At 40.1% G+C, this 17863-nt stretch overlaps 1 protein-coding gene across 1 annotated transcript; it reads right to left on the reverse strand.

Moving 5' to 3' along the window:
- Nucleotides 1-475: 475 nt before the first annotated feature.
- LOC129096840 (ATPase family AAA domain-containing protein 2-like) lies at nt 476-16361 on the reverse strand. The gene is made up of 26 exons (XM_054605517.1): nt 16309-16361; nt 16023-16051; nt 15639-15735; nt 14776-14851; nt 13410-13488; nt 13179-13304; nt 12826-12892; nt 12284-12361; nt 11669-11777; nt 11442-11557; nt 10563-10737; nt 10106-10194; nt 9757-9916; nt 9285-9375; nt 8547-8861; nt 8359-8476; nt 7704-7890; nt 6781-6966; nt 6491-6620; nt 6207-6403; nt 5175-5334; nt 3992-4114; nt 3841-3906; nt 1159-1283; nt 896-1024; nt 476-660 (listed from the first exon to the last, which is right to left on the reverse strand). Exons 3-26 carry the CDS (start codon nt 15659-15661, stop codon nt 628-630), a joined length of 2958 nt encoding a protein of 985 aa, XP_054461492.1. The 5' UTR covers nt 15662-15735; nt 16023-16051; nt 16309-16361; the 3' UTR covers nt 476-627.
- Between the last annotated feature and the right edge of the window lie 1502 nt (nt 16362-17863).

Below are 17863 nucleotides of genomic sequence, written 5' to 3' on the forward strand. Positions count from 1 at the left end.
TATTTTCAAAAAACTATGTAATTAAAGTATTAAAGTGACATTATTAAGTATTATTACTGTTGCATTAACACATTAAGTAGTGTTGTTGCAAGTGGTACAAGTACGGCAAATTTGATGTACTTTCAGGTATTTTTATAAATAAATAACAACGTATGATTATGAGCATTATATCTTTTTTTTGTGCTACAGCTGTGACATAATAAAAACATGTATGCCTCTGTAATGTAGGGAAGTATAAGTATGAATGACATTGAAATCAAGTACCTAAAAACTATACTTAGCAAAGTACTTCACCACAGATTGTGTTCTAAAGATATTTAGAATTCAACAAATGTAAATATGAAGCACAAAAAAGAAAAACAATAATTTTGCAGCACAGAAATCACACAAACAATGATTATTATGAAGCCTCAATGGCTTTTATTCAAGTTATTCAAGAGTTAAATAATATAACATGGTCATATCTATTATACAGTGGTCACATTGTTAAATACTCTAATATAAATTAATTAGAACAGAATAAATATTGAGGTAAATCGATGTGTGTCTTTATCAAAATGTACAAAAAACTAAAAGAGGAGTAAACAACTTGTTTGAATGCACTGAGGTTTTATTAAATAGACCTGATCAAGAGAAGCTGTCGATTTCTTTCTTCATTTCCTGGAGGGAAAAATAAATAAAAGGTAAAAACTGAAACACTACTTCTGCTATTGAATTCATAAAAACAGAATAAAGAGTCGAATGGACATGCTTTAATGCTACACTGGTTACAGAAAATGAGGAGCACAACGTTCTCCCTCATCTGTTGATATCAACGGAGGGGGCGGGACTTAGCGAAGGGTTAATTGGATTTCCGTTTTGTTTGATCGTCTCTGTTTCGGTGTGATGTTCGTACCTGAACGAGCTTCGTCTTGTTGTGGTCGTTTCGGTGTCTGTAGATGCACTGAGCCAGCAGAGCGTGAAGCTTCTCCAGCGGCTCGACCTCATGGTCCTCCGTTTGATCCACGGCTCTGCTGAGGACGCCCTGAAATACACGACAACACTTCTAAAAACAAAAACATTAAGGTTTTCTGAGATTTAAATACTTCAGAGTTTAGTAGGCAGCGAACATCCGATTGTGTTCAAACCATCCATCTATGCACAGCGTGGTCGACTCACCCTCAGTTTGTTGTGATCGACGACCAGCGGCGGCGTTTCCTTGTCGAGCATCTCCCTGTTGAACAGCTGCATCTGCTCCAAGGCGGCCATGTTGGCTCCTGTCTCCCGCCCGTTGTCACGCTCTCCTGAGGAGGAAGACGAAGAACAGGAGGAATCATTCTTTTGGACTGAGGAGGAGTGACGTAGAGACGCCGTATACGTCTCTGGTGTCGACCTGTCAATCAGTGTGTAGCCCCGCCCTAAAGCATCCCCTGCTTTATGGTCTGTTTGACTCTAAATGGAGCATCATTTACTAAATGAACATCATGCTGTATTGAAGAAGACTTGAAACTAGAGATTGAGACCATAAACTCATGTTTACAATGTTTACTGAGGGAATAAATCAAGAGAGAAGTAGAGTCATTTTCTCATAGACTTCTATACAACCAGAGGAGTCGCCCCCTGGTGGACAGGAGAGAGAATGCAGCTTTAACACATGAAGCTTTGGATGCATGTTTAAGTAATGTTTAATCGTTTACATGAAGTTTTATTTGAGTTTTGGTTTTATTTGAGGAGATATATATATATATATATATATCTCCTGATCCTGATCAGATGTTGAACCACCTCAGCTGGTCACCTTTAACCTCGTACACACTAAACCTTTATTTTAATAAGCGCCTGAACAAAGCACAAAGTTCATTGCAGATTTACGACCAAAAAATCTAAAACCACACAAAAATGGTTCTATGTGGTTCCCTAATTGTTCCCTAAATCATTAATAAAAGTGTTTTTAGAAGTGACATCCTCACATGTCGACTAAACCAAAAACACATTTCTTTGAGCGTTCAGCTTTGATCAGATATCAGAGACAAAGGTTGCGTCCTCGGCTCGGTGTTGTGTTTCCTGTTGGCTCGATGCCCAGACTCTTGTGGAGCCTCGGGGGTCTGAGGCGTCGGCCTGTTGGAGCTCGTTCAGGCGGCGTGAAAAAAGCAGAAGCGAACGTTTTACTTCACTTTTTATATCTGCGGTGGTTTTGAAGCTGCAGCAGCGTAGCTCGGCTCTCACGCGCACACAGACCTATTTCAGTCAAACAAACCCCGTTCACCGCCGCCTTTGAGGCCGGGGTTCGATTCCTCGGCCTCCTCGTGGTCGTGTTGGCCTCTGACTCGGCGTGGTGGTATCCGTTCACAAGGTCTCCATTTTGGACGCCGTTTAAGGTTCTCAGGTTCGCCGCTCTCACTCCCACGCCGTTTCCCTCCGGGCCCGACTCGGCGTTCCCCCTGCTGGACGAGCAGGACGAGATCTTCTTTTTCCTGGTTCTCTTAATGACGCCGGTGCTCCACTTGGATTTTCTCGGCTGTTTGTAACGTTTTTTCTTACGAGCTGTAAAAGGAAGTGAGAGGAGAAGTGAAGGAGGCAATCAGACCTGCTCTCCTCTCCACTTGATCTCCTCGTCCTCCTCCCTTGACTTTTCTCTTTTCATCTGCACTCTCCCGGTCCTCGTCTGCTCTTTCACTCTGATGCTTCAATGAAATAAACTCTGCAGCTTCTCGTCCTTGGAGCTTCACTTCACTTCTCTCTTATTGTTGAGTGAACACTGAACGTTATGCTGCAACAGAGCAGCCAAATTTAAAAAAAAAAAAACGCTAATTTCCATCCAACATGAGACATTTGACAAAGTGATGATGAGGATTTCTCAGCAATCATTTTAGGAGGAGCCGAATGAAAAATCTAGAATTTAATATATCTGTTCTAGTTGTCCTTTTAATACATTTAAAAAATATTGTTTTATTCAGATTTTGAGTGAACTTTCGGTCTGAAAGCTGTTTGTTATGAGCTGTTTTCACATGTATTTATTAAAGGAACAGTGTGTGAAAGTTAGCTGATTAATTGGCAGAAATTGAATATATTGTCTTCATTAGTGTATAATCACCTGAAACTAGAATCGTAATGTTTTATTTAGCTTAAAAAAAGCCATTCATTTCGATTCATATAAGGAGCAGGTCGTCTTCCAAGGAGTCCGTCATGTTTCTACAGAAGCCCAGAACGGACAAACTGAACATTGACTCTAGAGAGAGCATTTCGCGTTTTCACGTTACCTGAAGGCTTTTTTTTTGTATTTACAAACAAGCTAAAAAGGACAGAGGACAAAAGGACTACAAGTGATAATATCTGATATCTGTGTTCCTCATTAATGATTATTATCATTTATAAAATTCCCTCAGAAATGTTGTTTATTTTATTAACATGTTAGATTTGTTTCCAGTGAGATATTAATGACTTTATAAAGTGACTTTGCTGTTGTAAACATTACTGTCGCTGCTCTAGAAACAATATTTAGTTCTATCTTAACTATAAATAACTATAAATCAACTCATCTGTACCTAAAGGGCCACCGTAGTTCTTCAACACGTTTGTAAAGGAGAGCTGAGCGGAGGGTCATGATGTTGCTTGCAATCTACAAACTCCCCACTAGATGTCACTAAATCACTAAAAGTTTCTTTAATTTCAGTCTAAAGAATAAAGCATTTGTCTTTAAATAAAAGAAACCCACATGTAGAACACCGAGGACGGGACCTCTTGTTAAGGTTATTGATTATCTCCAATCATTGGTCTGTGCAGAAGCTTTCATTTCTCCCTCAAAGACGTCAGACATCATTAAAGAAAACAAAAACATCTCATTCTTCCTGGTGGACTTACGTCGAGGTCCGGGGCTGTTTCTGCTGTCGGCCTTCTCTGAGTTGGTCTCGCTCCCACAGGAAGTGGCTGAAAAATAACCAAAATAAAGGTCTGAGCGTTCACACAAACAGAGATAAGAGGAGGCGGCAGCAGCAGCTTCAGGGAGCTTCACCTCTGTTGATGCGTGACGCTCTGATCTCCTGGCAGGCTCGCTCAAAGTCCTCGTCCAGCTCGGCTCTGATGATGGCGCGGACCGTGTCCTTCAGGGCGCACGCCCGGTGACGGATGTGACGGTCTGACACGCACACACACAAATAGATAGTAGAATACATTAACTTTAGTGTCACATTTGTTCCTATATAACATTAAAACCATTAATTCATGATATATTTTAATACCCACGTTGTTATTTCTGCTTGATTTCCCAAATATCAGTTTATTATTCTTTTATTTCTGACTAGAAAGTTTAAATTTCATTTTTATAAACTGCAGCATCTGTGGCTTTTTCAGTTCTGTATTTATTTCTGTTGTTGTTGATTTAGATGTTGATGGGTGTGTCTGTTTGTTAACTTTAAAAATCAATACATTTATATTAACAAAAAAACATTAATTCCACAAATATATATTACAGCAAGTTGTATTAAATGGGTTTCAGTTCTGCAAAAAGACGTTATGATGAGAAATCCACTCTCTAAAATATCAGATTTTTGTTTCAAACGATTATTTTCATTATTGCTTAATATATTAAATCCATATTTTTGGGGATTAATTGATTGATTGAATAATTAAGTCTTCCAAATATCACAGAATAGTAAAACAATTCCCGGAGGTTAAGGTAACGTCTTGATTTGTCCGACCAACAGTCAAAAACCCCAAAATATCCAGTTTACAATGTGTTTAAAAACCATATAAAACAAAGAAATGGAGAGAATTTTCACATTTGAAAAGCTGGAATCAAACCAAATATCAAAATTGTAGCAGATTCATTTTCTTCACCACGTTTCTACGTTTCTCAGGTGAATCCAGGTGAAAAGCTCTGCTTCTGTTTCACTTCTCTCCTCCGGCTCAGACGGAGGATTCATCTTCAGCAAATAAAACCTCCAGACGTCTCTAAGCTTTCTGAACCCCGTCTGCTTCATGACCGACGTGGATGTGACGGAGGACATAAACATCAGAGCTTTTTCACCTGGAATCACCTGCTCAGTGTGTTTCACAGAGACAGTGAAGGAATAAAGAGAATAAATTGGAGGATAAAAACCCTCCGTGAAAGAGCAGATAAAGGTCTTCTGGTGTGGAATCATTTCCGTGTTAATGTATTTATGTATTTCGGTCCTTTGGGACGCTGTGTGTCTCACCCATGGGGTCGCTGTCCGGGTTGTACTCCAGGGCGTTCTGCCAGATGAGGTCGGCGTCCGACATGAACTCTCCGACGGTGACGTACTTCTGCTCGTCGATGTTGGTCAGCAGCGTGGAGAGGTCCATGGGCTTCTTCACCACCAACATGTAGTCCGGGACCTGGATGGAGACGGAGAAGAAGAGGAGGATGAGGAAGAAGGGAAGGAATCAAAAGGATCAAAGCATGAGCGAATTACGAGGCAACAGGGCACAAATATATAAAAGGCCCCGACATCGCCCCTTCATGGGATCAAGACACGAGGACTTTAAGGTTGTTTAGACTCTTTGGAGTTGCTTTGTGTCACTGTGACTCTCTGTGTGTCTCGTTGCAGCTGTTTGGCATCTCTTTGTGGTTATTTTTTTTTACATTTCTACTTTGTTTTGCCTGTTTTTTTTGTGTCTTTGTGGTAATTTTGAGTCTCTTCCTGGTTGGTTCTTGTCTCTTTCAGTGGCATTGTGTAGGTGAAGGTCAGGGAGCCCCTCTGCCAGCTAAGCAGATGCTTTCTGGTGAAGCTTGGTGATTATTCTCTTGGGACAGTTTCAAGCAAGCTGTATAAATGTTTCTGAGTTTTAAAAAGTAAAAAATATCTACTTTTATTACTGTCTGAATAAATGTGATTTGTTGGAAAACTCTTTGCAGCTTGAGAATAATTTAGCTGACGTAAACTAGTTTAAAGTAACGGCTCAAATAAGAGCTGAGAGTTTTCACTGGATGTTTTCCAGAACAGACTCTCATAGAAACAACTTGATTTCATAACATTTCATTTGGATTTGTGAGACCAGAAGAAACAGTTTTTTGTGTTTGTTGTGAGATGTTTAGGTTTTTGTTTTTTCCGAACACCTTGAGGAGTTTTGGTCCACTTAGAAGAGATGAAATCAAAAGTAAAATCTTGATTCTGGAAGCAGCCGTTGACGAAACAACATCACTAGTTTGCTGAGTTGTTCTGAAATTATTGGGGTTTACTTCCGTTTACTGAACAGGATCCTCTCACCTCCTCTATGTCGACCGGTTTGGTGAAGGCCTTGAAGCGGCGGTCCAGAGTCAGGCGCTCGGTGACGTGACGCAGGAAGAGGCGGAGCTCCCGCAGCACGTCCTCCTCCTGCTCCTCCAGGCGGAGGAGGTCCTGATCCGGCAGCTGGCGGGGGGGAGGCATGGGAGCCAGGGGAAGGATCTCCATGGCCTGAGTCACTGCGAGGAGGTGGAGGAGGAGGTCAGAAACAACATCTCACTTATTTTACTTCTTACATGTTATGTCATGGTTTGATTGTCACACACTCTTCCTGGAGGGCGGAGCCTCGGCCGCCTGGTTCAGAACGAGGTCTCTGAAGAAGTCGACCCTCTCCTGCCGGGTGGGAACTCCGACGCGGTAAACCTCCCCGTACTCCTCCCGAAACAGAGACTGAATCTGAGGGAAAGAAACTAAAGTCAGAGCACTTTCATTATGTTTTTATTTCCCCTCCTATTAATTGTTTTTCTGCAAACAGTTTGGATTCATGTGGACAAAAAAACCTCCCATCTGATGCATTTAGTTTCAGACACACAAATGTATTATTTAAGTATTCCACCTCTGGGTCCAGCTCTCCATGGGGGACGCTGCAGGTGGCGAGGAGGAGGATGGGGGAGAGGGAGGGGACGCCGCCCAGCAGGCTGAGGAAGGAGGCCCTCAACGAGGACCCCGCGGTCTCCCACCACTGCTGGATGTGGGGAACGTAGAGGACGCTGGGAGACGTCCGCCGGGCCTCACAGAACACCTGAGGGAGCAGAGGAGGACGGGGAGGTTTTCAGGTTCTCTGAGGCTCAAAGGTGACAAGACACTGTTTTACACCAGAGCGCCGTCTGAAGAAACGTCTGCAGTTGCTTCTAATCACCACCAGGTGTCACTCAAGGACAGCTAAAGTAATAAAAGTAAGACGGGAAGTAGCAAACATTTCACCATGTGTTTCTAGTTCCTCAATACTGCTCAAAAAAGAAAATGTTCATTTATGCTTCCAAACTGTGAACAGCTGACCCAAAACCATTAGAGTCCAACATGCTTCTTTCAAATTACATTTTATGCCTTTAAACACTTTTATGATGAACCATTTTTTATTTATTTTTTCCATTTTAAATATCAAATGTTTCCGGTTCTTATTCATCTGTTAAAATTTATGAACTTAAAATGTGGGTGAAAAATGCACGCTTTCTTCCTACCATTTTTATTTATATATTTTATGTAAAAGGAAGGCTTTTATGTATTTATTCATTTTTAAATGTACAGAACTTTGAGCTTCATAGTCTGTATGAAATGTGTGATATGAATAAAGATTATTATTATTATTACCTGGTGAAACACAATTTTTAATCTACTTCCTGAAGAGTTTCATTCCATGTGCTGAACTCTTCTACTCACCAGAGTTTTTGTCTTAATCAGGACCAACAAACCTCCTCAGGCCTCAACTCTTTTGTTATTAACTTAAGTCTCAGGTTAAGTGTTTTGCTGAGGCGTCACCTGAGCGCAGGCTTCCTCCGGGGAGACGCCGCTGACCCCAAACAGAACCGCCGAGTCCAGACTGTGGACGGTGAAGCGCTCCAGAGCGTGAAGGAGAGCCGGAGCCAGGTGGGAGGTTTGACCAGAATCAGGACGACCGGCCAGGAGCATTCTGGGACGGTGCGACGTCGGGTGTTTGGCTGCACTCCTGAAGGGAGAAAGGAGCGCAGAGAGAGGTGTAGTTAAGTGATGGAGGGGAGAATAATAAGAGAAAGAGGGAAACTAAAGATGTGAGAGTACATTAAAGAAATGTCCTCAGCAGAGAAAACAGGAGCTCTTTTTTTATATTTAATTTTTAAACAAAACAGAACAAATCAGGAGAGAAACATACACATATAACACCCTTAACAAAGACAATAAATAAGTATTAATATAAATAAGTACAAATATAAATAAGTACAAATATAAATAAAAAAAAATAAATAAAAAATAAATAAAAAATAAATAAAATAAATAAAATAAATAAAATAAATAAAATAAATAAAATAAATAAAATAAATAAATCACTAGTTTGCTCAGTTGTCGTTGACTTTCAGATTACATTTATTTTTTCAATACTTTAACATGTACATGTACAGAAATACGTTCTTTTCACATATTTGTAGTTCAGACTCACCTGGCAAAGTGCAGGAGGTTCCTGCTCTTGGAGGTGGAGGGTGTGGAGATGCTGGATGTGCTGGAGCCGTCGTCCTCTCCGTCCATCAGGCCGTCATCGAGGATCCCAGAGGTCAGATCTGTGAGCAGAAAACAACCGTTTAATAAAAGATGTGATATTTAATAAAAAATGTTCTGACTCTGACTCACCCGTCTCCCTCTTCCTCTTCATCCCCTGCTCGGCGTGCGGGAACAGCCTCTGCAGAGCCTCCAGGATGCGGCACAGGGCGGCGCCCAGCAACGGGTGAACCACGGGCGACAGGGGTTTGGCGGGCGTGGCGGCGGAGCGGTGGGAGGCCGGCAGCATCTTCCTCATGGCCGCCACAAAGTCGCAGCCGCCGACGGTGATGGAGGAGACGTCCAGCAGGAGCTTCTGGGACGTGCCGTAGATCTGCGGGTATCGGCGCCGCAGAGCGCACAAAGCCGCCTCGGTGCACACGCCCCTGATGTCGGCGCCGCAGTAACCTGAGAGACAGGAAGGCAGTTAAAAGGCCGATGCATTCTGTGCTGCAGAGACACATAACGGTGCACAAACCTGCAGTGTTTTAAAGGTCAAAGGTCAATGTTTCACTTCACTTGTGATTCTATTCTGTATTTCTGGAACAACTGTCCTTTTGGTACAGTTACATAATAAGTGTTAAAACAATGTTTGTCAGTATTTGTATTAATATAAATTGTCTTATTTAGGCCGCTGATGTTTTTTCTGACACTCATGAAGAAAATTGATATTAGATTATAATGTGACTTTCTTTTCATGTACAGCATCCTTCTTTTTAACTTCATTTTTATGTCTAGAAAATGTGATTTTGCTCTTTGTTGTGTGTAATTTCTTAATCTAACAATCTGTTAAACAATACAAGATACTGGTTTGAATAAAATCTCTCTCACCAACACATTTCTCGGCCAGTTCTTCCAGGAAATCGTCAGACGGACGAGGTTTCCACTGCCTGGTGTGGATTTTCAGAATCTCTTTACGAGACTGAAACACAAACCGAAAACCACGTCAGTCTTTCCCCGAAATCAGGATTTCCAAGAATTGGATGTAAAATGTGAAGGAAAAGAATCCTGGGCTCACTTCATCTTGTTTGTGCAAATGGCTCCGAATAAAATGAATATACCACATTGTTAGTGTAAAATCATAATTTTATCATTTTAACAACAAAATTCTGCTAAAAAAAAAGGATTCAAGTAATTAAAGTGATCCTGTGAGTTTACGGAGGATGAGAAGAGTCTTCAAGGCTCTCATTTTCAGCATCTAGTTAAAACCTTTCTGTATTTATGTACGCACAACAAAGGGAAACGATCACAAAGGATCCTTTACTGAATGTATGATGTATTCGGTATCATGAGACCAGGTCACCTCTCTGTCGGGCAGCCCGAAGAGGAACTCCCTGTCGAAGCGTCCGGGCCGCCGCAGCGCCGGGTCGATGGAGTCCAGACGGTTTGTCGCTCCGATCACGACGACTTCCCCTCGGCTGTCCAACCCGTCCATCAGAGCCAGAAGGGTGGACACGATGGAGCTGCAGGACGGACGGGACGACACAAACAGAGAAACAGTCATTTATTGTCATTGTTTAAGTTTGAGTTGTTTTTTGTTGTCTTGTTTAGTTTTTTTTATCATTTAATGTCTACATGTCTCGTGTCAATGTGATGTTTTGCTTGAAAAAGCAAAGTGAAATATTCCAAATATTCAGTTTGTCCGTTCTGACCTGTGTATCTGGTCCTGTCTGCTGGATCGGACCGGAGCCAGGCCGTCGATCTCGTCAAAGAAGATGATGGACGGACGCATCTGATAGGCCTGAGGACGACACACACACACACACACACACACACACACACACACACACACACACACACACACACACACACACACACACAAAGACTGTCATCAAAAAGCTTGAATAAACAAATCTTTAATCTTGTATTTAGTATACAAGCATGGAATTGAACTGAATAGACGAGCCCACTGTCACAGATACCAGATCTTGAAACACTGATGTCGTTAGGGTTAAAACAGCAGCTTTTGTATAAGTACACAGATCTCGACACAGACAGTCAGGATACCTGCAGACCAGAGACATCGAGATAAAACCTCAGAGTCTCTCCTCAGATCTCAGAGGACAAACACATTGATGTCTGAGCAGGTGTGTTTTTCGGGTGAGTCACCTGCTCAAACAGAAGCCGCAGCTGCCGCTCCGACTCGCCCACCCACTTGCTGAGGCAGTCGGCTCCCTTCCTCATGAAGAAGGACACCTTCCTGTTGCCGTGGCTACACTCGTTGGCCAGCGCCCGGGCAACCAGCGTTTTCCCCGTCCCAGGAGGTCCGTAAAACAGACAACCTCTGGAGAGAGAGAGAGAGAGACGGATACAAGATGTTCAATTAGTCCTCCTGAATTTAAAATAAGAGTCTGTCTGTCTCTGACTTATTGCAATAAATGTGCTTTTACACGTTTTCAAAGGAATCCACATTTAGACATTTAGAAAACATCTTAAACTTTGAATAATCGCAACTCAAATATATGAGTCATGAGCAAGTGGCAACCTCCAATTCTGAAGAGTGAAGTCACTGCTTCATGTGTTAAAGCTGCATTCTCTCTGCTGTCCACCAGGGGGCGACTCCTCTGGTTGTATAGAAGTCTATGAGAAAATGACTCTACTTCTCTCTTGATTTATTCCCTCAGTAAACATTGTAAACATGAGTTTATGGTCTCAATCTCTAGTTTCAAGTCTTCTTCAATACAGCATGATGTTCATTTAGTAAATGATGCTCCATTTAGAGTCAAACAGACCATAAAGCAGGGGATGCTTTAGGGCGGGGCTACACACTGATTGACAGGTCGACACCAGAGACGTATACGGCGTCTCTACGTCACTCCTCCTCAGTCCTAATATGGTCACTTCCTGTTCACTGGTTGCAAAAAAGCCAAGATGGGACAACCAAATCCCCACTTCTTATACACATTTATGAGTGTGTGTGTGTGTGTGTGTGTGTGTGTGTGTGTGTGTGTGTGTGTGTGTGTGTGTGTGTGTGTGTGTGTGTGTTACCTGGGAGGCTGGATCTTGAAGTTGTCAAAGACTTCTGGGTAGAGCAGCGGGAACACAACCATCTCCTTCAGAGCGGAGATGTGACCCGACAGACCCCCGATGCTGTTAAACCCCACCTGAGGGGGGAAGGAGAGGAAGGAAGGAAGTGAGAGAGAGAGGAGGGTGTCATGAGCATATTTCCCTCTAAATCATCACAAAGTAAAAGTAACTGTTTAATTCAAACACACCGATTGGTCGACAGCCATGGGATCAATATCTGCCAGACCTGCTCCGGCGTTCATCTTGTCCCTGCGAGTCCCCAGAAGATCCTCAGTACGAAGGCCGATCGGCCGACGGCTGGCAGGAAAGAACCAAAACACATAAATGAGGATTGATCCCACCACAGTGACACACACATTTAATCAAGACAGAAAAGTCAGAAGTTACACATCATCTTTTGTACATATTAAACAAATAAGATGTTAATTATTGAGATTTAGAGGTGCTGGGACAGAGCCAGGCTAGCTGTTCCCCTCCGTTTCCAGTCTTTATGCTAAGCTAAGCTAACAAGCTGTAGCTTCACATTTATGTACAGACGTGAGAGTGGTAACATCGTTCTCCTCAATCTCTTCAACTCTATAAACTCTGACTTAAAGATCTCAAAAGACAAAGATTTATTTGAGTTCAGGGACTTATTTTGTTTGATGGATTTGGATAAATGTGTCCGTTCTGAGCAGCAGCCGTGTATTTACAGTCTGATAATCCAGAGCAAAGAACAACGAGGGATGTGTTCATCCACTAAACGTTAGGAAGGGTTCTTGTTGATGTCCCTCAGTGAAGAGCTTCATCATCTACCTACTGACCTTCCGGAGACCTTTCCAGTGTTTCGCACTTCATCGTCAGAGTCGTCGTCTTCTTCAGAAATCATGCTCTCTGTTGGTCTGAAGGATGAAAGGAAAAGATAAACCAGGTAGACGGAGGTTAGGACTCTTCAGAGCAGTGGCTGTTTTCTGAAGCATTAAAATGTTAACATGATTGGTCTCTTTGTGAGGCCGCATCCTGTTAAGCAATACATTTTCTTGAGACCAGAGACAAACTTAATTTAAATTAATGTTTCTCTCATTTACTGCTGGTGTAACTTTGCATTTCTTGATTTCAAAGCTAAACCAGATTAAACCTGATCAACTTGGGGTCAATAAAGTGATCTTTCTTGGTAAATTACATTAAAAAATAAAAAACAAAGATGCCAAACGCGATCAAAACACATTGTTCTTTCAAAGTTTCCTCAGTGACGAACATGTTACTTATGTTGTGACATTTTATTTCAACGCTGCTCCAGGTTTTGCACATCTTACTTTGTTTACAGAACAGAGATAAATTCTAAATTCTGCCCAACAAGTCTGACCTGAACGCTGCTCTGCGGGTCGTGTTCGGTCCGGAGGCGCTGATCCTGAAGGTTCCCCTCAGGAACTCTGAACAACGACACAGAAAAACATCAGAACCGTGTGTTTAGAGCTGGACTTTTGTGAATAACATTGTGCTTAACTAATCTGAGAGGATCAACATTGAAATATAAAATGTGATTTCTTTTTTTTTTCACAGTACAAAGCAGGATTTATCTCCCTGTCTTGTGCTCTGGTTGATTATTGTAGTCGTGTTACTGGTTTGGGTGCCGTGCTACTGGTTTGAGTGCCGTGTTACTGGTTTGAGTGCCGTGTTACTGGTTTGAGTGCCGTGTTACTGGTTTGAGTGCCGTACCACTGCTGGGTCCCTGGTAGAGCGACGAGGCTGCACTCAGTTTGGCGTCAAAGTTCTGGTCGGCGCTGCAGCTGCTGTCGTCCTCGGCAACCGCTACCTGTCTGATGTCCACGTCAGCGACTCCACCTGGAAAAAATAACGGTTTATATAACAGAAGAGACAACAGGGAGATCTTCCTCTCTGCACAGATATTCTTCTCCCCTCTCTAGATCTTAAAACGTTGGTACGAACCGCCGTCCTCCTCGCTGTCGCTGAGCTCCATCTGAGGAGGCTCAGGTGTTCTCTTCCTCGGAGCTTTAGAGAAGATCTCCTGCAGTTTGAATCACACAAAAACACACTGAAAGAAAACTCAGAACCACTACACGACACACAACGTACAGGCAGCGGTACGCTAGTAGATCTTAGACATATCACAAGAAATCATGGCATCAACGGTTATACATCAATATAGGAATTTTTGGTCTTTAAAAAAAATTTATTAAGATAATGCAGATTTTTTCTCTACTTTTGGAAATTCAACCTCACCTACTAATATAAACTGTGTTCATCGAAATACAAACCTCCAGACCCCAAAATGTCCCACTGAATCCCATTAAAACCACAATGTTTTTCATGTTAATGGAGAATATTTGCTGTTTTTCTGCACAAAAAAATAATAATGCATCAAAATCAACGGTTGCTGCTAATCATTGACATATCCCAAACTTTAAAAAGAATAACAATTCCCCTCAACATTTAATATATGGATGCAATAACGATTTAGTTATTTGTTTTTATATTTATTGAATCTTCATATTATTTTCCAGATTAATCAAATAATTGTTTGGTCTATAAAATGTCAGAAAAAAGTATCAAATGTACATCCTAGTTTGTCAAGGTCCCAGGTAATTTTTTTGTTGTTTTCAAAAACCCGAAGATATTCATATTATTGTGAAAAACAGAGAAAAGCATAATTGAGAGGCAGAAAACAGCTTCTTTTTTTTCTAGAATCCACCAATCAATTAGTCGACTGATACGACTTTAATCGAGACCTTTAATCACAATCATCCTCTCACTCAGGTCACATCTAGTCAATATAATCTGATTGATTAAGACACCTTATCAATTAAACTCCATTCTGAGATCAGTTTGAGAGCAACAAATCTAAACTGTGTCATCTCTGAAAACACAAAAACACAAAAACAAGGGCTGGTGCTCCATTTATATTTAAAGATTAAAGAAGAATTAGTTTTTCAACACTCTAAGCAACACAAATCCATTCCATTCACCTTCAGTGTGTTGAGGTGGAGGCAGAAATCTTTAAAACCAAATCTTAACCTGCATTAAACACAACTCAAAGTTTTGTAATGACTCTAAACTGCAACTATATTGTACTAAAATGCATAAAATCCAGAGTGTAAATTGCACAAATTGACATGCGATCAATTAAACCTGCTCCAGACGAGTCTGAAGAGCAACAGATTAAACCACAGTGTGTCTCATAGAAGTCATAAACATCTGTGTTTAAAACAGGAAGCCTCATCAAACATGAGTGTAAAGAGAGAACATCAGATCAGGGAGGCGTTTACTGTCAGGATGGAAACGTGACATTACTCACCCCGTCTTTGTTGTTACTGAGCGGCCTCTTCGTCTCCATGTAGTTCACCCTCTTCAGGACCGACGTGGCCGTGCTGCTGCAGAGACACCAGAGCAGAAGGAAATATTCATTATTCAGATTAAATCTCTTTATTATCTATGACTGCGTATTAAGGCCATTTTTATCAATTTGGGTCTAACATAGTGATTTGAGTTTTTTTCTCATACATTTTCAACAATTTGTTTCCCGTAAATACACCAACGTAATATCAGAGATTATACAAGTTTTTTTCTTGGAAATTTGTAACTTTAAACTTCTGAGTTTCTGAATATTAGACCCTTATCACATCCATGACAGTATTTATTTGCCCAATGCGTGGGAGACTGTGGAGGAGATGATTGATAAATAAATGCTACATGCTAATCCCAAAGACTGGTTTCAAAATCAGTGGGAACCAAAGTACCAAAGTTCAGATGTGAAGAAGTCGTCCAGCAGAAGTCAAAGAATCAAAAACAGATCAGCCGACAAACAAAGTTCATTTGTCAGTTTTTCCTAAACTACCCAGTTTTTTCACCTAACAACACCAACTAGGGCCAAACTAACGATTATGTTCACTTGGTAAATCATTTAGTCTACAGAACATCAGAAAATAGTAAAAAACGCCTTTTAATATTTCATAAAGTTGTTGATAACTTAGCTTTTTTTTTTACAGTCACAAGGCCAAAACCTGAAAATATTCAGTGTACTATCCAAAAACATCCTCACAAATGAGAAGCTGGAACGATGAACAAATGGGGAAAGATGAATGGACTTTATCAAATCAGCAAAATAGTGAAAGTATATTTATTTTCCTGTCAAATCTTTTTTTTGTTTCAGTGTCTCACCTGACGGTGAAGCTGTCGAACATGTTGGAGGCCTGATATCTGCTGATCTGTTTGGTCGACCTGGTGCTCCTCCTCAGCCCGCTCCTCCTTCCTCCACCTGGATGTCCACATGTACACAAACACACACACACACACACACACACACACACACACACACACACACACACACACACACACACACACACACACACACACACACAGATGTTGCTATACATGTTGATTTGACTGACTGAAGTCACCTGTATCCAATAGTGTAATCACATTCACCTAAAGCCTCTGAAAACAGCATTTACATCATCATGAGAAAATAAAACTATACTAAATAAACCAATGAAAGTTTCCATGGCGACTTTTTGTGACGAGTTTTCAAGCCGCTGTTCTTACCTGCAGTGTTCTGAATCCTTGATGATTTCCTATAAACACAACAGAAGGTTCAGTTAGAGAGATTTATGATTACGTGAATGTTGTTTTTGTGTAAATAAACACTTTGTAACGCATAAAGACAGAGAGCAGCGATCTGAAAGACACTGAAATGTCTGAGGAGACAAAAGATGGAATTTAAAACTGATAATAAACAAACAATCATCATTTTCTGTCAACTGAATTATCCATGAATTGATTGATTGATCATTTCATCAAACAAACACTCATTGATCGTGTTGGTTTCGACCTGATGATGACTGCCGCTGGTCCTTCATCTTCGTGAGTTTCTGAATCAACGTGATTCCGTTCATCGTCTTCGCCATTTATTCCCTGAAAAACAAGTCAAATGTTTCAGAAGTCAGGAAACACAGCACACATTTACTTTATTATGAAGGTGTATATTCTCTTTAACGGTATTACATCAGTCTTTCTATTGTGGATGCTGGTAGTTGACTTTCAGTTAATATTTGGCTCATTCCTGCACAAAAACAGCTCTTTCATTTTTAAAAACATATTTCATTGTGAGGTTTTTTTTACTTTTTAATTTTTTGTAAGCACTAAAACAAAGAGGAGTTTTTCTTTATTTTATAATACAGGATAATAATACAGGATTTTTGAAGCTGATACCAATATATATATTGAGAGTGTAATAATAATATTAATAATAATAAAGTTATGAACTTGTTGTTTGTATTTATTTTAATTAATACTAATGAATATTGTTTTATATTAATAATAATATTAATAACATTAATATTTTTAATAATATGAATAATAATAATAAAGTTATGAACTTGTCATTTGTATGTATTTTAATTAATACTAATGAATATTGTTTTATAATATTAATAATATTAAAGTTATGAACTTGTTATTTGTATTTATTTTAATTAATACTAATGAATATTATTTTATATTAATAATAATATTAAAGTTATGACCTTGTTATTTGTATTTATCTTAATTAATACTAATGAATATTGTTTTATAATATTAATAATAATAAGGTTATGACCTTGTTGTTTGTATTTATTTTAATTAATACTAATGAATATTGTTTTATATTAATAATAATATTAATATTAATAATATTAAAGTTATGACCTTGTTATTTGTATTTATTTTAATTACTCCTAATGAATATTGTTTTATATTAATAATAATATTTTAATTAATCCTAATGAATATTGTTTTATATTAATAATAATATTTTAATTAATCCTAATGAATATTGTTTTATATTAATAATAATATTTTAATTAATCCTAATGAATATTGTTTTATATTAATAATAATATTTTAATTAATCCTAATGAATATTGTTTTATATTAATAATAATATTTTTAATTAATTGAATATTGTTTTATATTAATAATAATATTTTAATTACTCCTAATGAATATTGTTTTATATTAATAATAATATTTTAATTAATCCTAATGAATATTGTTTTATATTAATAATGATATTAAAGTTATGACCCCCGTGTTGCTGACTCACAGCGGGGGCGGGGCCTCCTCCCGCCGGCTGTGAGCGCCTCTCCCCCGGCTCTCTGGAGGCGGCGGCGGCGGGGACCCGGAGCTCCGCTGTTGCTGGGGCCCGTTGCTATGGTCCGCGTCACCTCTGCCTCTGGCGCGCAGCGTCACCATGGTAACGCCACACACTCACACACACACAAACACTAGCTAGCTAACGAGCTAACCGTTAGCTAGCTTACCGGAGAACTACCGAAATGACGTAAACACACCGGAGCGCGGAGACTAACACGGCCGGGACTCTCACGGCTGGTTCTCCGCCGCTG

The sequence above is a fragment of the Anoplopoma fimbria genome, chromosome 10 (assembly GCF_027596085.1).
Source record: "Anoplopoma fimbria isolate UVic2021 breed Golden Eagle Sablefish chromosome 10, Afim_UVic_2022, whole genome shotgun sequence".
Classification (NCBI taxonomy): domain Eukaryota; kingdom Metazoa; phylum Chordata; class Actinopteri; order Perciformes; family Anoplopomatidae; genus Anoplopoma; species Anoplopoma fimbria.

Excerpts from the sequence above, each read along its gene's own strand:
- LOC129096840 (XM_054605517.1), bottom strand. The coding sequence starts at position 15,661 with ATGTTCGACAGCTTCACCGTCAG. Across the intron at positions 13,305-13,409 it reads CGACAGCGAGGAGGACGGCG|GTGGAGTCGCTGACGTGGAC; the intron begins GTTCGTACCAAC and ends TATTTTTTCCAG. Across the intron at positions 10,195-10,562 it reads TGCGGCTTCTGTTTGAGCAG|GCCTATCAGATGCGTCCGTC; the intron begins GTGACTCACCCG and ends TGTCGTCCTCAG.